This window comes from Boleophthalmus pectinirostris, unplaced genomic scaffold (assembly GCF_026225935.1).
Source record: "Boleophthalmus pectinirostris isolate CB_2022bp ecotype Guang Dong unplaced genomic scaffold, ASM2622593v1 HiC_scaffold_14, whole genome shotgun sequence".
Taxonomy (NCBI): domain Eukaryota; kingdom Metazoa; phylum Chordata; class Actinopteri; order Gobiiformes; family Gobiidae; genus Boleophthalmus; species Boleophthalmus pectinirostris.
This window is the reverse complement of record NW_026571047.1, coordinates 27,277,739-27,303,460: the sequence shown is the minus strand read 5'-3', so window position 1 is coordinate 27,303,460 and position 25,722 is coordinate 27,277,739. Positions and strand designations below refer to the sequence as shown.

General features: G+C 40.3%; 1 protein-coding gene across 1 annotated transcript in view; it reads right to left on the bottom strand.

Moving 5' to 3' along the window:
- Positions 1-25,722, bottom strand: part of LOC110163799 (disintegrin and metalloproteinase domain-containing protein 12-like) — a 333,462-nt gene that overhangs the window by 174,271 nt on the left and 133,469 nt on the right. The window contains exon 4 of the mRNA XM_055149921.1: positions 289-367. Coding sequence (XP_055005896.1) covers positions 289-367 — 79 coding nt within the window. The remainder of the gene's footprint in view (positions 1-288; positions 368-25,722) is intronic.

Below are 25,722 nucleotides of genomic sequence, written 5' to 3'. Positions count from 1 at the left end.
CAGTAGTAGTTGTAGTAACAGTTGTAACAGTAGTTGTAGTTGTAGCAGCAGTAGTAGTAGTTGTAGTAGCAGTAGTAGTAGTAGTAGTAGTAGTAGTAGTAGTAGTAGTAGTAGTAATAGTAATAGTAGTAGTAGTAGTAGTAGTAGTAGTAGTAGTAGTAGTAGTAGTAGTAGTAGTAGTAGTAGTAGTAGTACTAGTAGTAGTAATAGTAAGTAGTAGTAGTAGTAGTAGTAATAGTCATGTAAAAAATATTTGACATAGAAATAAAAAGTATTTGAAAAACGTACAGTGAAGTTGTGGGAGCCGGTGACTGCGCTGCCGTCCTCCAGGTAGTGTGTCTCTGTGTACGAACTGGCAAACAGACCACTGCAAAACACAAAACACAAAACACACACAACTCACGTCAGAACAAACGATACTTCTTCATGAATACAATATCTTGATCTTTCTTTCTTTATGTTTACATTTTTCAGAGATATGTAAGATCTTGTTTCCCTCTTTCTATAACAGAGCACAGCTGGATATGAACTTGTCACTTCCTGCTGGTAATGATAAAATTAATCATGTTATAAAACCATATTAGCCGCAAACTAAAAACATCCTGGGATTTAAAACATTTACTTTACATCGGAACAAATCTTATTAGCCAATTAAAGCTCCTATATTACATCATATTGACTCTTGTGAGCTTTAAAGGTTGTATGGAGGATATTTTTTTAGTTTCAAATTGTCAATGAAAGTTTAAAATAAAATTACAGAGATGCAGCAGCCTTGTAATTATGATGACCAAAAAAAAAAAAAGAGAATGAAAATCTATCAACTGTGGACGTAGTGAGGCCAGATAAACATCAGCCAATAGAAAACAAGGCTCCCTCTTTATCTATTGGCTGTTAGGTTGTCAATCAAACGCCCTACATTTCTAGTGTAACAGACTCGGTTTATGCAGCGGCTTTTTGAAACTGTAGCTTCCTCACAATTCGCACAAAGTTTGTTGAGATGGCGGACGGGAATCCACGACCAGTTCGCCGCAAAAGAAAGTCCGTTTTTGACGTCGCTGAAAGAAGAAGAGAAGGGGAAAAGGAGCGAAGACAAACGGAGGTGATTCTTAGAGATCTCTTCGAGCGATTGCGCGAATGAAGCAGAAGACGGGTCTAAAAACTGACTAAATTACTTCTAGACAGTTCACTTCAACAGTAATTCTGAACACGCACCGGCTGTAAACAAACGTGATTTCTAGAGTAAAGAGGCGGGAGGAGCTGTGGGGGAGGGAGGTGGTGTCACACATGCACAACATTTGAAAAAGGACTGTCGCTGTATTTCTCTTCCCTTAAAAAATCCTCTATACAACCTTTAAGTCATGTTATAATGTTGTCACCACCTCAAAAACAGACCTGGACTTGTGTTTTGTTTCATTCACACAGGTCTGAGTAACCCTTTTATTAGTCTTTCTGGATCTCCAAAGCTCAAAACGCTCTGTTCCACGTTGTGATGTCATGAAGCGGTAGTTTCAGGGTTCCTACTCTTTTTCACTGATAAAATTTCAAAAACTTTTCCATGACTTTACGGCGCCTACATGTGTAGAATTGATCAGACTTTTAGGGTTAAATATAAAATGTTAAACCTTTCCACTCACCTCATGGTTTAGTATTTAGTTTTTTAACATTCAAAATACTGTCAGTGCATTTATTGTCGTCTCTTTTAAAGAGAACTTAACAGAGCTGGTGTCACGGTCTGACCTCGCAACATTAGGATTCGTTCACTTGACAGTAGGCAGGTACTTTTTTTCATTTAACCAATCGCTGCTATTAGTCTTGACGTATGTAATGCGCCGTTAACGAGGCTAACTGGTGTATTAAGCTTTTCCCAAATCCCGTAGGAAGAAGGACAATAACCTCTTTCCCCTTGATGAAATCGGGAATCGTTGCCAACACAGAAAGTATGACTCTTCACTGACTGGCTGATGCCCGAACTCTCACATCCGGGATTCTTGCAAATCATCTAGTGCAGGCATGTCCAAACTACAGCCCGTGGGCCAAATGCGGCCCTCGGACAAATTTTTCTTGGCCCTCAGGCTTCCCGGTGATTTGGCCCAAATTACCTTGCATCAATTAAAAATTTACTTTACTAAGATTTAATGTGTGGTTTGAGGATTTTAGAGTGAATAAAGACTGATGGCTCATTCTAAAATGTTAAACATGCACATATTTCAATTATTCACTGTATTGAGCACCAGTCGATCAGCCCTCTGCTTCATCTATGTTTAGAAATGTGGCCCTTGATGAAAAAAGTTTGGACAACCCTGATCGTGTATTCTGATTCCTGACCTAGTTGCTGGAGAGAAATGACTAGTAGTTGCGTGAAAGAGATACTAAAATCCCATGACTTTTCCAAAACTTTCATTGAATTGACTTTTCCAGTATTTCCATGACCGTATCAAACATGTAGTTTGCAAGTCAACAGTTCCTTTTCTGTTCCAGTTCCTAACCTTCAGTTCAGTAGAGACTGGGAATCCCTAAGGAACAATATCCAAATCACTCAGTACAATATGATCACGATATGCATCTCACGGTACAATATTTATTGAGATATTTTGAAGACGTCAATATAATTGTAGATAGGACACATTTTTGCTTTTAAAATACCATGGCAAGATTTTTGTGTGAATTATCTCCATCATAATCCCAAAAATTCAAGTAAAAACATATCTCTTCATGTTGTGTGCGCTGAAATGAATCATGGGATATGTAGTTTTTGATGTTCATGAGCTGTTGCTACTATAAAACAAAGCATTTAAGCGAAGAAACTTGTAATTCGATATATTGTGGCAGCCCACGATATTATTGTGAGACTTTTGACGATACGATATCACGAAATTTCATGATATAATTCAGTTATTGTTACATCCCTAGGGTTGAAATCACCCAAAGGATTCTAGTGAAGGTGTATGGAGTTTAAAAACACAGTGGATCACTTCCTATAGTCCCGTTTGAGAGAAGAACTCCGCGTAAACCTGCAGGGTTTGTGCGTTAAACGTGTGAATGAAACAAAACACAACTCCGGGTTTGTTTGCGACGAGGAGACAACATTATAACAGAACAGACAAATTCATTTAAGGACATTTTATATTCTCATTATTCTTACTCCCTCGTTATTTTATGGACTCACTCTTCTCTTCTCCAAAGGCGTCACTGTTTTGATTTATTCTCGTTTTTCAATATGAGAGCCCCGTCTGCGATACGGCCTTATCGATCCACTCCGACGTTTTCTGTAGGTTTTGCCCGCGTTGTATTTTATCCTCCATCAATTTATTATCAGGCATTGTATGAGCTGATTAAGTCCATGTGTATTGTGGGTAATGAATTATGGATTGATATCGAGTGGAATTTCATGGTGCGTTCATGGACTGTGAAAGTGGTTAGTAAAATACAGCGCCGAGACTCAGGGTCAGACGTGTTTTTCTAATTCAATACAGGAACATTTTATTGCCTGTTCTTTTTTAATATGTTTTTTTATCATTGTTATAACGCTAATCGTTCATGTCACGTTACAGAAATTTTGCGTTATGAGTAACTTGTTTCTATGGATACGTCTTTGCTCTGTCTGGAATGTTCCGCAGTGTGACATTAAACAGCTCCACCTTATATTTATTCAATTAGAAGTGGTTTTATAGCTCAAAAATATAAAAAAAAAACAGGCATTCTGACTGTAAGCAGGGTCGCCTTTCCACAGATCTGACCTGTAACTCGGTCCGGTTTGGTCTCCGTGAAGATACAAACGTTTAATGCCATACTGTGGAACATTCCGTCTAAAGTAAACTGTGTAAGTTTTCTGCCGGAAGGTCACACGTCCTTGTTTCCGTGGAGATTATCGTTATTGCTTTGCCTTAAATTCTCCACAGTACGGCATTAAATGTATCAATCGTCATGGAGACAAGCACGTACCACCAAGAGATCAGGTTGCAGGTCATATCTATGGAAAGGCGAGCGACCCTAACACAGTAAGACAGTATAAAACATGCAAGATAGATCATTTAATACCACTTGTTATGACCCAGGTAGATCAAACATATTAAAGAGGACACAGGAGGCGAAAGGGTTACAAAAGTAAAAGTTGGTTTTATTTTTAACTTAATTTTAATTTACTTTAAAAATGCTAAAACCCTCCCGTGCCCAAAAAGAACCAAGAAAAAAGTAGAAGCCGGACATCACTAAACTAAAGGAAAAAAGATATCCCCAAAACTAACCTTACCAAACAAAAGGCAAAAACAGGACAGCCAGTCAACAGGTCAACTTAACTAATTAGATGATTCTTTTGTGGCAAAAAATTTCCAACTAACCCTAAAATCAAAATTGATTCAAATGAAATAACTCGTGTCTCATGCACCATATTTCCCGTACGTCATTGTCGATGATTGATGATAATCTAAACTGGAAAGAGCATGATGACTGGGTGACCAGAATAATCCATAAATCTCTTGGTATTATAAGAAAAGTTTGTACATTTCCGGACTCAAAATCAATACTTACATTATACTATAGTTTAATTTATCCCTATCATAGTCTGGGCTGCACTTTCTCTACTACTCTGAGCAAAATATTATTGGTGCAAAAACATTTTGTTCGAATTGCAGTTCAATCCATGCCACTTACATCGTCTGCTAATTTATTCATCAAACATAACATTTTTAATATTTATGAGATTAATATTTATCAAATGTGTATTTTTATGTGTAAAATTCTTTATAATTCAACGACGATTTCCAAACATTTCACAGTTTACTTTAAAACCAATGCAGAGATTCATAAATACAAAACTCGTCAAACTCATCATTTTTATATGTTCCAAAATGTCTCACATCAAGAGCTCAGTTTTGCTACGATACAAAGGCTGTAAATTCTGGAGTTTAAAAAAAGTTTGAGGAAATGTTTGATATTTCATGATCATGTTTGATAATCAGTCAATTCTGCATGTTTCATTGTGTTTTAATCCATGTTTGAATCAAATAAATTTAATCCAAGGTGTGTAAATGTGATTTTTTTTTTAGTAATGCACAACTATAATGTTCAATTTTTAATGTATTCATAAGGTGGAGGCTTTAATATTAGCTCTTTTGGGGTTTTTTGCCTCTTCCAGCACCTACTTTTTTTATCTTTATCTTATCGTTATATACGTGCAAAATAAAAATAAAATAATAATAATAATAAATAAATACATAAATACCATAGTGTGGAACATTGAGACAAGCAAGGGGTGGACCTTCCATCAGAAAAATTAAATAGTACTAATAAAAATTTACACATTATGACACTGTTAACAACAACTAGCATGCTAACAGCGCACCAACTCAACTTCAACGACGTGCAGTTAGATACAGACTCTGATTTTGACCCTTGCATTTATGCACTAAACACTCTACATGGGAAAAATCCAGCTCAGGGTTTTCGTGCTGCAAATGTGTCTCTTGGTATTTCATATTTCAAAATTGTCAACAAAAATATGAGCTTTCTCCAAAATGCCAGAAAGTCCATCCTCAGCTGAACTATGAGCGCAGCATGAGCCAAACACTAAACCAGGGAAATTATTGCTGTCTTACTTTTGAGAAACTTTAAATTGCAAGTTTGTGTTACCTTTTTATAAATACAGACATATTTTCCCGACATACTGTTTATAATGGTCAAATATACGATCATAATGTCTAAATATGAAGAGAATTAATTACGTTTTACTGATTTTTCACAGGTTCAGTGGGCGCTAACACCTCATACAGTCAAAACAGAACATTGGAGAAGTAGATTATCTGTAAAATTCAAAAGTCCTGGTGGTCCCTAAATGCACACGGACCATATCTTACAATGAAATATTACTGTGTACATAAGGCAAACCCCAGTGCAAAGAATGTACATTAGTAAAAAGGGGAGGTGGGGTGTTTGAAAAGTCTACATAAAAAATCATGTTTACCTATGTTATTCAATGCACATGTCTGTAACATTTTGTAATTTAAAGGTTCATTGTGTAACTTTTCCCGGTGGAGCGTTCGTCAAATGCTTTTCTCCATGGAGATGTTGTTGCTTTGTCTGGAATGTTTCACAGTGTGGTGTTAAACCTTTCTATCGTCATGGAGACCAAACCAGACTGAGTTACAGGTCAGATCTGTGGAGAGGTGACCCCGCTCACAGTCAGAATGCTGTTTTTCTAGGCATTTTTGAGCTATAAAACCACTTGTAAATGAATAAATGTAAAGTAGAGCTGTTTAATGTCACACTGTGGGACATTTTAAGCACAGCAATGATATATCCATGGAAACAAGCAGGTGACGAACCCACAACCAAAAAGTCACACAGTGCACCACTAAGGTTCTCTAGAGATTGTAAGTTGATTTTATATTGTTGCCAAACCAGACAATGTAATTTGTTTAAAAAATCTAAGTTCAAATACCATTAATGCAATAGGGACTAGTGCTGTCACAATACTAAAATTTCTAATTAAATTTCAAGTACTAAGAATAGACTCAATACTGATTCTGATACCACAATGATAATAAAAAACACTCTTTCTTAAATCATCATACTTTCTTTTATATTCCCATGGGTTTTATATCTGTGTACCGTATTTTTCAGACTATAAGTTGCACTCTAGCCTTGTGTGTCAGTATCTGCTACTCTTATTATTCCTGTACCACTGTCACTTCAGAGTTGAATTTAGTGATTTGGAGTGAGATGGAGAGTTTGTTAATCTTGTTCTGTTCTGTTGTTTATGTTATAGTTTATCTGAAGAACTGTTCATATGTGACGTTGACAGTCTGTTGTTCTCTGTTCTATTGTTTTTACTAGAACTTGACTTTCAAAATGAGATGTTGATTTCTGATCTGACTTTATAAAATAAATTTCACCCCAAAAGTGCGACTTATGTATGTTTTTTCTTTCTTCATTACGCATTTTTTGGCTGACGTGACTTATACACCGAAGAATACGGTAATCCCTCAGTGGTCCGGGTAGGTTCCACAGTGGTCCATGGGCGTATACTAGTCTATGTGCACTTATACTTGTTCTGATACAGCTCAAGGTCATTCTAAAGATGCAGGAAAGGCTCATTTCTGTCCTGTGAATGTGACTTTTTTTAGTATCAATACCTGCTCAAATGAGTATCTAGTTTCAGTACTAGTTGTAGTATCTGATTTCCAATACTTTTGACAACCTTACATGTGACTAGGGGTGTGCAAAAATATCAAAATATGTGATGATACAGTATCAATATCGTTGGCTGCTGTATTGATATATCACCAAGAATATTTTTTGGTATATTTTACTAGATTATTTTGTTACAGAGCTACAGTTTTGTTTCTTGTTTAGTGAAAGGAAACTCATTTATGCGACGCATTTGACATTTTCACAGTTTTGATGATTAAAATGTGTTTCATATGAACTTTGCACAAGAATTGGTTTAACAAAGACTTTTAATATCATAGCCATGATTTAACCTTTTTTTTTATTGAAACATATCAAATCAATTTGAAATATATCGTATTGAACTGAAAGTGCATTGTACTGAGGTATGTATCGTATCTGCAACTTCTTAATGTTACCCAACCCTCCATGTGACTGGATTTCCACAATAATTTGAAAACACTATAGTATAGTGTTTAGATGTTGGTGAATGCTATGTACAAGAACAGAACAGAATTTTTATTTTTTTTTTTATTTCTGCAAACCTGACTGGGCGACAGGAGCTTTGGAGGAGAGAGGCACTTAGGCTGCGTTCAGACTGCAGCCTGAAGTGACCCAAATCCGATTTTTTGGCTTCTATGTGACCTGTATCCGATCTTTTAATGACAGTCTGAACGGCACAGATCAGATTTTTTCAAATGCGACCCAGACCACTTGGATATGTGCTCCTGAAACCGATACATATCTGATCTTTTGACATGCGACTTCAGTCTGAACGGCCAAAGCGCATTCATCCACCTACATGTCATCAGCAAGCGACAAACGTCACTATTCTGCGCTGAAGCAGGCGGAAACCGGAACTGTAAAATCGCCAGGTGCTCAATGCTCGCGTCCATGTTTGGACAACTTCCGTAAACACAGAGCACGCTCGCTACGGTTGACGCATGGGGTTGACGTCATCGTGTCCTCCAGTGCACATGCGGGACACTTTCGGGCCGTTTACCGTTCACACTGAAGTCACAGACAAGTCGTATTTAATTGGAAATGTGAACGACCTCGCAAAAACATTGGATTTCACAAAAAAATCTGAATTGAGCATTAAGCCCTGCAGTCTGAACGCAGCCTTAGAGACCAAAACGTCGTATCAATAAAAGAAAACCAGGAGTGACGGAGGAATGAGTGTGTGGGAGTTTTCTTGAAAACAGCTTAGTTTTCAAAATATCAAAAACAAACTCGTAATCTAATCTTCCAAATGTGTAAATTTTTGCATCTTTGAGGTTACTTTTACAGTTCGATTTTATGATTTTTGCAATACTTGAACCTCTACCAAGACATTTCCAAGCACGTTTTTGCACTTTTTGACAAATTACAAACCATTTTGGAGATTTTAAATGACAATCAAAAAGATAAATATAAGAATCAATATTTTTCACTCATGATAACTGCATATACATGACACAAACCAACCAGAAAAGCATAAGAAATCACATAAGACACCACATAATTCATATTTCAGCAAAGGATTTGAACGAACTGAATCCATTTAGTAAAAGGTTGATTGAAGAAAAGCGTTTTAAAATAGACCTTTCGAGTTTGGGTAAGTGGGACTTAATGGGAGAGTAAATGGGAGCTTGATGGAGACGCCTAAAAGTGCCTATTGTCCCGAACATGGACCGCTCCATCTCAGCCCAGAAGAGTGAGGAATAATCTGGGGAAAATGGGTAATTGAAAATGTTCTGATTGTAAGTGTTGTGATTAGACTTACAGTTTATCTTTGATTAAAGGTGCACTGTGGGACTTTTCTGATAAAGGGTCACCTGCTTTTTCTGTGGATGTGTCATTGCTCTGCCTGGAATGTTCCACAGTATGACAATAAACAGCTCTACCTTACAATTATTCAATTACAGGTGGTTTTATAGCACAAAAATACCTAGAAAAACAGGCATTCTGACTGTGAGGGTGTCGCCTCTCCACAGATCTGACCTGTAACTTGGTCTGGTTTGGTCTCCATGAAGATAGAAAGGTTTAATACCATACTTAATAACAAAAATTCCAGACAAAGCAATAACATCTCCATGGAGAAAAGAATTTGACAGTCCCTCCATCAGAAAAGTTACACAGTGCACCTTTAACCATCGCCATGGAGACAAGCAGGACACATTACCAGAACAAGTTACAGGTCAGGTCTGTGGAGAACTGGACCCCCTGACAAAAATAATGCGTGTTTTGCAGTAGTTTTGCTAAATGAAAACATCTGTAATTGAATACAAGGTATATTTGTTTAATGCCATACTGTGGAACATCAGAGCCAAAGCAATAATATCATTGTAGAGTTGTGTTTACCGCACTAATCGAGACCAAGACCTGTCTGAGACCACAGGGTCCCAAGACCTGGACAAGACCAATACCTCTGAGAGTCGAGACCGAGACAAGACTAAGACTTTTAAAGACCGAGACTGAGACAAGACCAAGGCCCATCGAGACTAAATCAAGACCATCTTTGTCATTTTCGACATTCATTTGTATTTTACAGTTATTCTAACACATCTATATCAATGTTTTTATAAATCTGTCTGCATTTTATGGAGTGTCAGACCTCGAGACCGAAACTAGACCGAGTCCAAACGCAGTCGAGTCAGAGACGAGACCAAGACAGAAAAAACGGACTCGAGGCCCAGGCGTTCACGATCCATTGGCATTTCCTCCCTGTCTTGCTGAATGTGTATTATGAATGTTTTTTTAATTTGTTGTTTTTTAATTTTCTATGAGAATGATTCAAATATACATTGAGTAATAACATGTTTAATGCAGCTTTGCACACATTTGTTTACATTTTACAGAAACTAAACTGAAAACCACATGACTAATTTACATAAACTATAAATGCTGAAAAAAACTGCTCGCTACTTGTGCGCTGATGCGGTTCAGCTTCTGCCGGACTAAAGGACACGACTTACACTGTGATGCTCCTGACTACAGTCGCTGTAACGCTCCTACAATCCATCAAGCGGTGCGGCTTCGTAGCTTCGTACTAAAACATTTTGACAGATCTTTGAGCGCCGTGTACCACATAAAATCAGTTAGAAGTCAGTAAGCACAAACAGATTTACAACATAAGGTGCACTGTCGATTTGTGAGAAAATTAACAGATTTTACGTGCACCTTATAGTCTGAAAAATACGGTACTCAAACATGTGTGAATGAAAGAAAACACAACTCCAGGTACGTTTTTGATGAAGAAACAACATTATAAGATGAGTCAAAAAATATCGTAATATGGGCCCTTAAAGGTAAAAAAATGACAAATGAGCTGATTTTCATCCGTTTCCACGCAGCTGACATCAAGTGTGGAAGTTGGACAGCAAGTTGAGCCTGGTGCTCTGTTAGCATGCTAGTTGTTGATAGCATTGTGGCCTCTGGAAGTTGAGAAAAATCACTTGTACTATCTGATTTAAAAGGAAATAGAGAGAGAAATGCGTTAAGAAAGTGAGGAGCAGCTTTGAACCGCTGGAAACGGTTAAAAATGAACAAATTCCGCTTTTCCCGTTTCTGACCGTCTTGTTTCTCCTGCTAACCCCGACCAGCTGGGACATCCCATCGAGAACATTTGTATGAGATAACAGCACCTCCTCACTTCTGCAAAGATGGTAACAATCATAGGATCAAAGTGGGACTAGGAAGGCAGATATCCAAATAATATTATGTGTTTCTTAAATTTCATCTATGTCTATGCTTTTGGTTGGACGCAAGACTTAAACATCTGCCACAACAGGCTTTTCAGTATGACATTAGTTATAACACCGTGTATCTGCAGCATGTGTCTCCCATATGGTGGTTTTTTAAGGGGGTTTGGGACTTGTTAGAATGATCTTGTACATTCTTGATCTGGGACAAGGCGAAATCGTGCAACCGCCGAGCTATAAAAGCCATTATTTTAAACGGCGAGCATCAGACGGCTTAGGCGAACCACCGCTGACTCGTAAACATGCAAAGTGGAATTGTGGTTGGGAAAAGTAAGGAAAAATGTGAATGAAATAAAAAATAACTCAAGGAACTACTTAGATACGGCTTGGTTTGTTCCACACACACAACAAAAACTGAACTACTGATTCTTTGCAGCTGATGTTATCGGTATTCCCTAGAGGTGTGACGCTACCTGAAGCACTGCTCTGTCTAAGGCTTTGTTAGACTTTAATCTGAGCTTTATTTTAACACAATCAAATGACCAGAAAGAACTGATTTAGTCGGAATTACAACAGGTGAGATGATTTGTGCTGTTAAACAAGTCTCACACATTTTCTTCTGTTTATCCAGGGCCGGGTCGGGGGAGAAGCAGTCTAAGCAGGGTCTTCCAGACTTCCTTCACCCCAGACACGTCCTTCAGCTCCTCCGGGGGGACCCCAAGGCGTTCCCAGGTCAGCTGAGAGACATAGTCCCTCCAGCGTGTCCTGGGTCTTCCCCAGGGCCTCCTCCCGTTGGGACATGCCCGGAACACCTCCCGAGGGAGGAGCCGAGGAGGCATCCAGAACAGATGCCCGAGCCACCTCAACTGGCTCCTCTCGACGTGGAGGATCAGCGGATCACTGCTCTTTGGTCGTGATGTATGTACTGAGCCAAATCCCGCAGGAAGAAGGGCAATAACATCTTTCCCCTTGGTAAAATTCACCAAACATTCTCTTTGTTCCGGCTTTAAATTCTCGATCTCGGGAATCGTTGCCAACACAGAATGTCTGTCTTCGTCTACATCCATCTCGACGCTTTGTTTACTGTTGTGCTGTTGCGCTTGAGTTTGGCGTTATGGTTTCACAGCTCTTCACTGATTGGCCGGTGCGCTGTCTACAACTTCCGGGGTTTCTTCTTCGTCTAGTGTATTCTGATTCCTGATCTATTCGCTGGAGAGAAATGAAACTGAGCGGAGGCACTAGGTGGCGCCAGCCTGACTAGGTGACCCATGCTTTTTCTTTACGCGTCTTGACTACTGTAATGTACTGTACACTGGGATCAGCCGAGCAAACCTGTCACACTTACAGTGAGTCTAAAATTCTGCAGCATGTCTTTCAACCAGCACACGTCATACACCGGCTCATTGCACTGGCTCTTCATTCACTTTAGAGTTGATTTATTTGATGTTATTGTTTGTTTTTAGAGCACTTCATGGACTGGCCCCAGCGTACATTTTAGACCACACTGCTCCCTACACTCCTTCAGACACTTTTCATCTCAAAAACAAGACTCAAAAGCCGGGGCGACCCTGAGGTGACCCTGGGGCGAACCTGGGGTGACCCCGGGGCGACCAGACCTTTTCTGTGGTTGGCCCCAAACTTTAAATCTGAATTGTAATTTTGCGTAGTGCTGTAACCTGTTGGTCTCCCTTTTGATCAGTAAATTTAATCTATATTGTGGAACATTTTAGACAACGCAGTATCATTTCCATAGAGACAAGCAGGTCACACAGTACAATATATCAGCGGGAGTAAAAGTACACTGCTAGACAAGTACTCAAGTAAATGTAAAACAAGTTTGACATCACTGGCAACAAAAGTGAAAATCACACTTCATCTCTGTACAAAGAGTGAATAAAATGTAATTGCAACAAGATGACCAATAATGAAGAAAAAGTCCCAATACGATTACGTTTGGAGGAAACAATGAGATCTGTGGACCTTGAAACGATGATGCTGATGAAATAATTTAATGTTTTGAGCACATGGTTCAGCAGGAACTTTCCATGATGTATCTTTTGAATTGAATTAAAAATTGTAATAATATGAGTCATTTTTTTATTATCTTGTTACAGCTAGGGAGGGTTGGAGAGTTGGAGTTTTTACTTAGGGCATAGTGAGGTCTAAATGGATCTCTGACTCATGAGAGAAATAATAAATAAGTTGTATTAGTTTTATATTTCATCAAGAAGGACCTGGGTTTAATTCCCAGAAATGGAAAATGTGTTGAATTTGCATGTTTCTCAGTTTCCTACAGTTTCCAGGTGTAGTCCCAGTTTAGTTCTGGCTGGTTCAGTCCCGGATCATTCCTGGTTCTTCTCTGGTTTGGTCTTGGTTTAGTTCTGGTTTAGACCTGGTTCTGTCCTGGTTTAATCCTGGTTTAGTCCTGGCTCAGTCTTAGTTAATTCCTGATATACGTTTGGGTCGGTTCTGGTTGAATCCTCCTTTAGTTCTGGTTTGGTCCTGGTTCAGTTCTGGTTTAGTACTGGTTTAGACCTGGTTCTGTCATGGTTCAATCCTGTTTTAGTCCTGGCTCAGTCTTAGTTAAGTTCCTGGTTTAGTTCCTGGTATACTTTTGCATTGGTCCTGGTTGAATCATGTGTTAGTTCTGGTTTGGTCCTGGTTTGGTCTTGGTTCAGTTCTGGTTTAGTCTTGGTTTACTTTTGGATCAGTCCTGGTTCAATCCTACATTAGTTCTGGTTTAGTACTGGTTTAGTCCTGGTTCTGTCTTAGTTAATTCCTGGTAAACTTTTGGGTGGGACCTGATTGAATCATGCTTTAGTTCTGGTTTGGTCCTGGTTTATTTTCTTACATGATTTTTTTCTCTGGCCTCAGGTCCACTCCAGGTCCACAAGACATTATAAAACTCAGTATGTCATGTTAAAGATGAACTAAGTAACTTTTCCAGATGAAGGTTTTTGTCATGGAGATGTCGTTGCTTTGTCTGGAATGTTCCACAGTCTGACTTTTCTCCCTGTGGGTCCATCAGAAGAATCTTTAAAGCAGACCTGATGTGCTTTGTCTGCTGTAGGTATAATCTACGATATCCGTGGATCATTATGTTATCATTTGGACATTTTAAATCGCAATATTCATGTTAAAAGACTTTGTAACAGAAACAAATTTGCTGACTTCTGCATTAGAAAACCGTGGTGTCCAATTGGAGCTGAAGCCATCGCAAACATCATGACAACAAAGAGCTGTGAAGCTGTCAGCACCTCTGATGGAGAGCTGCAGATCACACTAGCGAGTAACAGATTTTTTTTTTTTTTATCTATGTATTAAAGGTTGTATGGAGGATTTTTTTTAGTTTCAAATTGTCAGTGAAAGATTAAAATACCATTACAGAGACGCAGCAGCTTTGTAATTATGATGACCAAAAAAAAAAAGAACAAAAATCTATCAACTGTGGACGTGTTGAGGCCAGATAAACATCAGCCAATAGAAAACGAGGCTCCCTCATTTTCTATTGGCTGTTAGGTTGTCAATCAAACTCCCTAGTGTAACTGACTCGTCGGAGCGCAGGGATTACGTGGTTTATGCGGCGGTTCTCAGAGGCTTTTTCGAACTGTGGCTTCCTCGCATTTCGCACAAAGTTTGTCGCGACGGCGGACGAGAATCCACGACCGGTTCGCCGCAAAAGAAAGTCAATTTTTGAGGTCGCTGAAAGAAGTAGAGAAGAGGAAAAGGAGCGAAGACAAACTGAGGTGATTCTTGGAGATCTCGTCCAGCGATGGCGCGACCGAAGCAGACGAAGGGTCTAAAAACTGACGCGTCGGTCGCTGAATTACTTCTAGACAGGAAACTTCAACAGTAATTCTGAACGCGCACAAGGACTGTCGCTGTATTTCTCTTCCCTTAAAAAAATCCTCTATACAACCTTTAATGCAAGGAATGTCTGTCTGTGTTTCTGTTTCCACGCTTAGCTCTCGAACTGTTCGCCCGACCGATCTCAAATTTGGAGGGTGTCATCCTAACGAGACGAGCGTGCGCAGTGCCAATTTTCATGTTGTTAGGAGAAAAAACGTCAAAGATCTGGTTGTACAAAAATAACTTCGCGACGCTGCCAAGTCCTACGTATCCTGTATCACCGATGAAGAAAATAAAATTGAAAAATGAAGTAAGTACAGAGCGGCGAAAGTGTGCCAGAGTTGATCGGCAATATGAAAATAAGTGATGAAAGATGCACAAATCTCTCCAAATACAACTTCGAGAGGATAAAAGAGAAAGGAAGAGCAACTATAACACGGGTAAAAACTCTAAAAAGTTGATTTTGCTCAGGTCTGCTTTAAGAAATTCATTTTTATAGCAAGTCTATTGGGAAGACTTGTAATTAATTAAAGAAAAAATTAACTAAAAGTATATAAAGGTGAAGTATAACTGCTCCGAGACGCTGTGTACTGAACTTTACACTTCCTCTATCTTATTTTATGAAAACTGTTTCTTGGCAACTAATCACCTGGTTTAGTGAAAGCAAAACAAACAACAATTAATGAATGCAGAGTACTTAAAGGAGTTTTAATTAAATTGGAGAAACTGAGGAGGAATTAGCCTGAACCTATAATACCTTTGGAGGGAGTTCAAATGGCTGAGCTGGGAACAAAAGAGCAGGAGCGAGTGTTTACTGTGAGTAATTCTGAGGGACGGGTTTGGGAAAGAACGATTTGAACTCATCCACGGAGAAATATGACTTTTTTTTTAATAATCCTGGTTCAGAACTGGTTCAGTCCTGGTTTAGTCTTGGCTTTAAACTGGTGTAGTCCTGGTTCAGTCCTGGTTCAGTTCTGATTTAGTCTTGTCTTGTACTTGCACTGGTTTAAAACTGTTTTAATCCTGGTTTAGTCCTGGTTTAGTCCTAGTTTAGTGCTGGTATAGTATTGGTTTAAACCTGGTGTAGTCCTGGTTCAGTCCTGGTTCAGTTCTGATTTAGTCTTGTCTTGTACTTGCACTGGTTTAAAACTGGAGTAAACCTGTTTTAATCCTGGTTTAGTCCTGGTTTAGTCCTAGTTTAGTGCTGGTATAGTACTGGTTTAGAACTGGTGTAGAACTGTTTTAATCTTGTTTTAATCTTGGTTTAGTCCCGGTTTAATCCTGCTTTAGACCAGGTTTGGTCCTGGTTCAGTCCTGGTTCAGTTCTGGTTCAGTCCTGGTTTAGTCTTGGCTTAGTACTCGTTCAGACCGGTTTTGGTCCCGTTTCAGTCCTGGTTCAGTTCTGTTTATTCTTGGCTTTGCACTGGTTTAGACCTGGTGTAGTCCTGGTTTAATCCTGGCCTAGTCCTGGTTTAGTCCTGGTGTAGTCCCATTTTAGTCCTGGTTCAGACTCTGTCCTGGTTTAACCCTGGTTCTGTCCTGATTCATTCCTGGTTTAGTACCGGTTTAGTCCTTGTTCATTCTTGGTTCAGTCCTGGTTTAGTCCCGACTCCTGGCCTAGTCCTCGTTCAGTGGTTTAGTCTTGTCTTAGTACTCGTTTACACCAGGTTTGGTCCTGGTTCAGTTCTGGTTTAGTCTTGTCTTAGACCTGGTGTAGTCCTGCTTTAGTACTGGTTTAGTACCAGTTTAGTCCTGGTTCAGTACCGGTTTAGTACCGGTTCAATCCTGGTTCATTCTTGGTTAAGTCCTGGTTTAGTCCTGACTCCTGGGTCAGTCCTGGTTCAGTGGTTTAGTCTTGACTTAGTGCTGGTTTAGAACGGCTTTGGTCCTGTTCAGTCCTGGTTCATTCCTAATTCGGTCCTGGTTTAGTCTTGATTCAGCTCTGGTTTAGTCCTAGTTTAGTCCTGACTCCAGGCTCAGTCCTGGTTCAGTGGTTTAGTTTAGCTTAGTACTGGTTTAGACCAAGTTTGGTCCTGTTCAGTCCTGGTTCATTCTTGGTTCAGTCCTGTTTTAGTCTTGATTCAGATCTGGTGTAGTCCCAGTTTAGTCCTGGTTCAGTTCTGGTTTAGTCCTGGTGTAGTTCTGGTTCAGACCTGGTTCAGTCCTTGTTTACTTCTGGTCTAGTCCTGGTTAAATCCTGACTTAGCCCTGGCTCATTCATGGTATCTTTCTGGCATACTAGATTAGTCCTGGTTTAGTTCTGGTTTGGTCCTGGTTCAGTTCTGGTTTAGTCTCGGCTCAGTTCTGGTTTAAACCTGGTTGTGTCCTGGGTTTGGCCCTGGTTTTGTCTGGTTTAGTCGTGGTTTAATCCTGACTCAGTCCTGGTTTAGATCTGGTTTAGTCCTAGTTCAGTCCTTGCTTAGTCCTGGTTCAGTTCTGGCCGAGTCCTGGCTCAGTCCTTCAAATACTCAGATGTTACGTTTTACATCTGTAGGTTTTACTCTTACCTGAATCATTTCTTAGACTTACTTTGTACTTCTTCTTGAATAATACCATCTTGCAGTAGCGGTACTATTACTTAAGTACAATTACCCACTCTTACTTCTTGTACTACATATTTACAGTACGCCTGATCCTGCATTTGTGTCCACTTATGCAAATCCTGCCCTCTGCGGTTCAGCCCGTCCGATACTGCATCCATCAAACGCTGAACCCCGAGTCAACTACATTATGTTTCTAATCCACCAATGACAGGCCTGTTTACCGAGCGCCGTGGACTTTATGAGGCGTGAGGGCGACCGGGGGCGACGGGGCGGGGGGCGGGAGGGGTTGGGGGCTTCTGGATCCTTCTCCCCGGGGACGGAGGCTCGAGGCTGGGATAAGAATGTGGAGACGTGTGGTACTGTGGTCGACAAAAGGACCGACGAGAAGTAATACGAGCAGATTGGGTAAAATGGAATAAAAATGTAAATAAATGGAACTAGGAGGTTTGAATCAGGACTAAACCAGGACCAAACCAGAACTACACCAGGAATGAGCCAGGACTAAACAAGGACTAAACCAGGACTGAATGAATCAGGACTAAACTGTGACTGCACCAAAGCTGAGTCAAGACTAAACCAGGACTAAACCAGGACCGAATAGGATCAAATTCAGTCTAAACCAGTACTAAGCTAAACTAAACCACTGAACCAGGACTGAGCCTGGAGTCAGGACTAAACCAGGACTAAACCAGGACTGAACAGGATCAAACCTGGTCTAAACCAGAGCTAAATCAAGACTAATCCACTAAACCAGGACTAAGTCAGGAGTCAGGATTAAAGCAGGACCAAGCCAGAACTACACCAGGTCTGAAACAGGAATGAGCCAGGACTAAACCAGAACTGAATGCGGACTAAACTGGGACTACACCAGAACTGAAAGAACCAGGACTAAACCAGGACCGAATAGGATCAAATCCAGTCTAAACCAGTACTAAGCCAAGACTAAACCACTGAACCAAGCCAGGAGTCAGGATTAACCACGACCAAACCTGGACTACACCAGGTCTGAACCAGGAACGAGCCAGGACTAAACAAGGACTAAACCAGAACTGAGTGAGGATTAAAGGGACTACACCAGGAGTCAGAACTAGGAATAAGCGAGGACTAAACAAGGACTAAACCACAACTGAATGATCCAGGACTAAACTGGGACTGCACCAGAGCTGAATCAAGACTAAACTAGGACTAAACCAGGACTGAACAGGACCAAACCCGGTGTAAACCAGTAGTAAGCCAAACTAAACCACTGAACCAGGACTAAGCCAGGAGTCAGGACTAAACCAGAACCAAACCAGAACTACACCAGGAATGAGCTAGGACTAAACAAGGACTAAACCAGAACTGAACCAGGACTAAACTGGAACTACACCAGAGCTGAATCAAGACTAAAACAGGACTGAACCAAGAATGAACTAGGACTAAACGGGACCAAACCCGGTCTAAACCAGTACTAAACCAAGACTAAACCACTGAACCAGGACTAAGCCAGGAGTCAGAGCCAGGACTAAAACAAAACTGAATGAGGACTAAACTGGGACTACACCAGAACTGGATCAAGACCAAACCAGGACTAAACCAGGTCTGCACCAGAAATGAGCTAGGAATAAACAAGGACTAAACCAGAACTGAATGAACCAGGACTAAACTGGGACTACACCAGGACTGAACAGGATCAAACCCGGTCTAAACCAGTACTAAGCCAAGACTAAACCACTGAACCAGGACTAAGCCAGGACTAAAAGTCACGTTCACTGGACGGAACTGAACCTTTCCTGAATAGCTTTTGATCAGGGGTCACCAACCTTTTTGAAACTGAGAGTTACTTCATGGGCACTGAGTCGTACGAAGAGCTACAGTTTGATACACTCTTCTGAAATAACAAATGTTCTCAGTTTGACTTTAGTTATACATTATTAATAATCATCTATGACACTGATCACGTTAATGATTTCTCACAATAATGATCAACAATGACACAGAAGTGGGAAAGAGAGATCAATATTCAGCACTTAAAAATGTAACAATTACTGAGATTAATAAAGTTAAAGTACAGTCTTAGCAATTATCATCATTGCTTCTCTGAGTGTGTTTACATGTACATCAGTATCCCGGTTATAAATACAGTATCCTGGTTTCTTGACATAATCAAGTACAAAAATTATATATTTTAACTTCTTAGGTTCTTTTTAAAGACAATGCAGTAAAGTGTATTTACCTTGTTGACATGTTTCGGCTGCTAGCTGCAAGCCATCTTCAGAACTGTCACCGGTGTTGGTGGTGACGTGTCGTATATCAGCTGTTGTTACTTCCTGTAGGCGTGGTCAGGTCGCTCAGACTGACCACGCCTCCCGTCGCCCGGTGTCTCTGGAGGAGGGTGTCCCAGGTGTGTGAAAGGAGGAACGCTCCGTCATCACGGTTAATGCTGTCCGTGCCTCGCTTTCTGATTTCACCGTCCTCCTTGATCCAGCGTTTGAACTTGTTGTTTTCCGATCCAATGATCCGAGCCCCGTCCCAATCCATAATGTGGTTGTTCCTTTTACATTGGTCTGATATGGCGGATTTTAGGTTTTCCTGTTCTGCTTTGTCTTTTTGTGTTCTGGTGAGTCTCCCTGACGTTTCCTTTTCGCATTCCTTTTGGTGTTCCTTTTTTCGGATGTGAAATGCCCGGCCTGTTCCCCCTATGTATGATTACCGGTGACAGTTCTGAAGATGGCTTGCAGCGAGCAGCCGAAACATGTCAACAAGGTAAATACACTTTACTGCATTGTCTTTAAAAAGAACCTAAGAAGTTAAAGTATATAAGAAGACATAATGAACATCATTGGCTTAACAAAAATTATATACTTAATAAACCGGGGAAAATACCAACAACCATGAGTTCCTTTAGCTCGGGAAGCTCTGGAGGTTCTTAACCAGCACAAGCCACTAGCAGTGTTAGAATTAGTTCGCTCGACAGTAGGCGGGTACTTTTTTTTATTTAACCAATCACTGCTATTTGGTAGTCACGTATGCAAAGCACCACTAACGAGGCTAAATGGTATATTAAGCTTTTCTCAAATCCCATATGAAGAAGGACAATAACGTCTTTCCCCTTGATAAAATTTACCAAACATTCTCTTTATTCCAGCTTGAAATCCTCGATTTCAGGAATTGTTGACAACACTGAATATACTTGCACTTTCGGGGATTTTTGCGAATCGTGTGCTGTATTTTGATTCGTGATCTAGTCGCTGGAGAGAAATGAAATTGAACGGAGGCACTAGGTGGCGCCAGCCTGACTAACAATCCACTGCACACATCCACGTTTCCAAACACTATTGTACAAGTTCTACACTGCAGCAGATTCATAATTAAAATCTTCTGCATAAATAAACTCAGCTTTAAAACAAATAAACCATCACCACTCTAGAGCCACGTCAGACCCTTTGATATTATAACGTTTTAATGCATCTTTGCCACATTTGTTTACATTTTACAGAAACAAAACTTAAAACGGCAGCTCACTCATCTAAATCGCTTACCTAAACTTCACGTATAACAACATATTTTTAAGATATTGTCATTTTGCAAGGGTGATTAAAAAAGAATAGCAACAGAATAAAATTAAACTGTAGATGCAGCTCACAGATGAGTTGTGCTATTTTTAGAACCGGCCTGCAGGCGACTCGTGTAGTCCTTGGGGGGCGACCGTGTTGGTGACCCCCGCTTTAGAATAACCTTGAGCGTACAGATCTGTGGAGAGTCGATTCTGCGATTCCGATACCAGGATGATGATTAAAAACACTCTTTCTTTAGATAATAGAACATGATTTTTGACACGTTTTTATATTCCCATGTGGTCTTGTATCATTCAAGATCATTCACGAATTCATTTCTGTCCTGTGAACGTGACTTGTTTAGTATCAATACCTGTTCAAATGAGTACCGTAAATTCCAGACTATAAGCCGCAACTTTTTTCTCACACTTTGAACCCTGCAGCGAATAAAATGATGCAGTGAATATGTGGACGGATTCTTTGTTCAGCACATTGTCCGTTCATATGTACGGTCTGTGGTTTGGCAACACAGCAGATATGAGCAGCCTGAGTGCAGAAAACGCCGCCATCTATGCAGGTAAAACATGGATCTAGGGTTAACATGAAGGTGCAGCGTTGGCTATCGATGTTGTCAGTGCACTCAAATAGTTTATCGCCGTTTGATAAAATAAGTTATGCTGCTAAATTAACATTAGTGAGGAGGATAGGTCTTACTCGTGTGCATAAATGACGAGAAGAAACGGCTCAAACTTCAGTAGACGGACACCCACTCATACCTGATTGACAGAAGTGTGAAGAATCCCTCAGTCGTCCAGGTAGAATCCATGGCGAGGAGAAAATTCAGTTTGTCGACGGGACAAAAGTTAGTTTGTTTGAAGACGTTTCGCAGCTCATCCAAGCTGAAGGACTGAAGAAGCAGCTTGGATGAGCTGCGAAACGTCTTCAAACAAACTAACTTTTGTCCAGTCGACAAACTGAATTTTCTCCTCACCGCTGATTGACAGAACTAGCCCCGCCCCCCGAGAGAGTCTGAAATCTACTGAAATCCTACAAGACTCTTACATTATACAGACAAGACGGCGGCTCTTTCTGCAGGAGACATGAGCAGTAGTACGCGGGGAGAGACGGGGGTGATGTGCAGCTGTTATTTTGCGCTTCATGCACACACCCTCCTCAAGGAAACACCCGAAGAAACACAGATGACGAACTGACTCAACGCAAAAAGACGACAAAAGCTTTGAGGCGATAAAAGCAGACGACCCTTGAAAACGTTCTTGAAGACGTGGACACCTGCGTCTTATATTCAGGTGCGCTCAATAGTCTGGAAAATACGGTATCTAGTTTTAATATCGATTAGCATCTGATTTTCGATGCTTCTGACAACCTGGCTTCGAGATATTGACGTTGGCTGGAAAAAGTAACAATTAGCAACACACTTATTTCATTTTTTTCTTCTTTCAATCAAGTTTAATTACAGTTGTTCGACAAGAAAAACATGACGGAATAAGAAAAGCATGAAGTTCGCGGTGCTACGCTGCTTGAACCTCTGAACTTGTTTTGACACCGAGAAAATAATGAAAATCTACACGCGTTTTCACTTTTGACAAGTACATAGCCCGTAATTACTCCAGTTGTTTACATCTCATCGCGGAGGCTTCATACTAAAAAGAACAAACGCGGGTTTCTGAAAAGACGAGGCGGAGGTGAGAGCAGAGCTGTCAGAGGAGCGGAGGAGAAGACAGGGATACAATGCGAAGCGTCGATATGAACTCAAATGCCACACACAAATGCCATTGCTTCGTTTACGGGGACCAATTAACTTCAAATGAGATGATAAAGGTCCTTCTCTTTTTGCATACTGTGGAGAAATACTGTAGGGAGATACTACAAATACTAGAAATGTCAATGTACACAGAGGGACAGGGGTTAGGTAAGGTAAGGGAGCATTTTTACTACAATTGTAGTTCAGAAATTCAAATCATTACAATACAATAAGATAAAATATTAATTAAATTAGTAGAAGACGTACTAGTGGTACTGGTGGTTTTAGTCCATAGTCCTGTTTTGTTCCTGGTTTACTTCTGGCTCAGTCCTGGTGTGGTTGAGTCCTGGTTGAGTGCTGGTTTAGTTCTAGTTTGGGCTTGGTTCATACCTGGTTAAGTCCTGGTTTAGTCCCAGTTTAGTCATAGTTCATGGCCTGATCTGGTCCTGATCTAGTCTTGTGTTTAGTTCTGTGTCTAGTCCTTTGTCTTGTCCTTTGTCTAGTCCTTTGTCTAGTCCTGGTTTAGGCCTGATCTGGTCCTGGTCTAGCCCTGTATTTAGTCCTATGCCGAGTCCTGTGTCTAGTCCTGGTTTAGGCCCAGTCTAGTCTTGGTTCATTCCTGGTTTAGGCCTGATCTGGTCCTGACCTAGTTTTGTGTCTAGTCCTGTGTCTAGTCCTGGTTTAGGCCCGATCTAGTCCTTTTTATTTATTATCCTGGTTTAGACTTTTTTTTTTTTTTTTTTTTTTTTTAGTTCTGGTTTAGTCATTTTATGAAGTAATTGTAGTAAAATTACAAAAATAACAGCGGAAATAGACGTAGTACAAAAAGTAGTAGCAGTAGTTTAACCAACAGTAGCAGGAATTTGAAGTAATACATATTATAGAGAGTAGTAGTGTTCCACAGTATGTCATTAAACTTCTCTATGGAGAGAAATGTCTGGGTGAGTCAACAAGATGAAATTAGAGCTCAGATCTGTGGAGAGGAGGGGTGTAACGGTACATGTACTCGTGCCAAACCGTCAGTGAGCGGCTGTGCACGAGTGAGTTCGCACAATTTGTGTGTGTTTACATTTTGCCACTACATGTGCAGTTACACGAAGACTCGGCTCTTAAATATATATGAGGGAACTCGTCCGTGATTGGAGTGTTTCCCATCACGCTTTATAGTTAGGGCGGCCAGTTTGACAACAATTGCCCTCCGCCTTGACTACGTCCCTCCGACCCACATGAATCCACGCAAAACTACAGTAGTCACGCACTGGTCCTCACTTTCACATTTTGCTGGCACAGAATCCTGGAATTTCATACATTTATTGCTTATTTCAGAATATTTTATTTAACTTTTTAGTATTACCAAGCAGCACTTTGCATTTATTTTATTTTCCCATTTGTATAATGTTAAAACAAAGTGTTGGTTTAATAAAAACACAAACGAAAAACAAGCAAATGGTTTTGATATTTTGTTTCCATACCGTACCGAAAATGAACCGAACCATGATTTTTGTGTACCATAACAAGCCTAGTGAAGAGGCAAGACCGTTCAGAGTAAGAATGCATTTTTTATGTTTTTTTGCTCAATAAAACCACTGTAATTGAATAAAGGCAAGATGAATACCTTAATACCAAACTGTGTAACATTGCAGGACACCATGGTTATAATTCTCTGTGCGTATGATGTATTTGTCTAAACACAGCCCTGCAGCCTTTTTCAAGAGGATTCAGCTTCACACATGGTTCTCGTTGTTCATATTTGTACTGTACAGTCTGAAGGAGGTACCACTGTATGTGTGGTTTTCACTGCCCCAGCGCCGATGCAGTTGAGTTTGACCCCAATCCATCAGCAGCTACAGGAGGTGAGAGCCGCTACTGACCCCAAAGAAAAGGGGGAAACTCTGGACACAAATCATTACAGGACAAAAATCTGGGGCCCCACAGGACACCAGATTCTCGGTGTGCTCGGATTTCATGTTGTAATTGCTGGATTTCAGATGACATTGCAGGATTCGGGTAAAGCTGCATTGTGTAGCTTTTTTGATGGAGGGTCCGTCACCTGCTTGTTTCTATGGATTTGTCATTTGCTTAGTATGACATTAAACAGCTCTACCTTACATTTATTCAGTTACAGATGGTTTTATAGCTCAAAAATACCCAGAAAACCAAACATTCTGACTGTGAGATGTGGAGATGTTATTGCTTTGTCTGGAATGTTTCACAGAGTGGCATTAAACCTTTCTATCTTCACAGAGACCAATAACGAATTATATTTATTCACGTTTCCGTCAATTAGGGCTGAACGATTTTAAGAAAAAATTGAACTGCGATTTTTCTGGCAGATATTGCAATTTTGATTTCATCCATGTTTTTTTTTTGTTTTTTTTTTCCAAATCAGGTTTCAGTGCACATGAACATTTGCAAACATTACAGAAACTTACATCATACCAGAGTCCTGCACCGACGATTTGACACTGGACCGTAAAGACCAATTTACGCAGACAATAGGCGAGTTTCAGCTGACGTCATTGTTATTAAAAGCCCGCGTTGCATGCTGGGAAATATTTTGGTCGGAGGCAAGAAACACGGTAGCGTCAAACACAGTGCGTAACCTCGCGTATTTATCCCCGATAATGGTAAAATTCCTGCTGCATTTTCGGATGCACAAATAGAAGCACGGAAGAAGGAAAAGTCTTTTTCGTATTCTGAGTGAAAAGAACCACTAACGGTGAATTAAATGGCTTTCAAACATTCGCAGAGCAAACGTAGAAGATCCTAACAAACCGTGGACTCCAACAAGTTCAACAACACATCGCGACTCTTGAAGTTTTTCCAGGAGTTTCCACCAAGTCATTGTGGATATCGCCAAAGTGAATATTTGTCCAGGTAGTTGGCGATTCTGACCAGAAGTTTGGTTTGGTCCACCTTTTGTCGGGGTTGAAAAGGGTGATTTGGCTCCATCGATGCTTATGACCAATTTCTGGTCAAATGGTCTTGGGTCCTCTGCCGTTAGAGTGGATAAATAACAGGGATCAATACCCTTTACGTGTTTTCTCGCTCCATCCGTCATGTTGAATTAGTGTTTCTTGCCGCCGACCAAAATAATTCCCAGCATGTAACACGTGCTTTTGTCAACAATGAAACTCGCCTATAAGGGCTGTGATTGTTCCTCTCTACCACTGCTCTACATACAT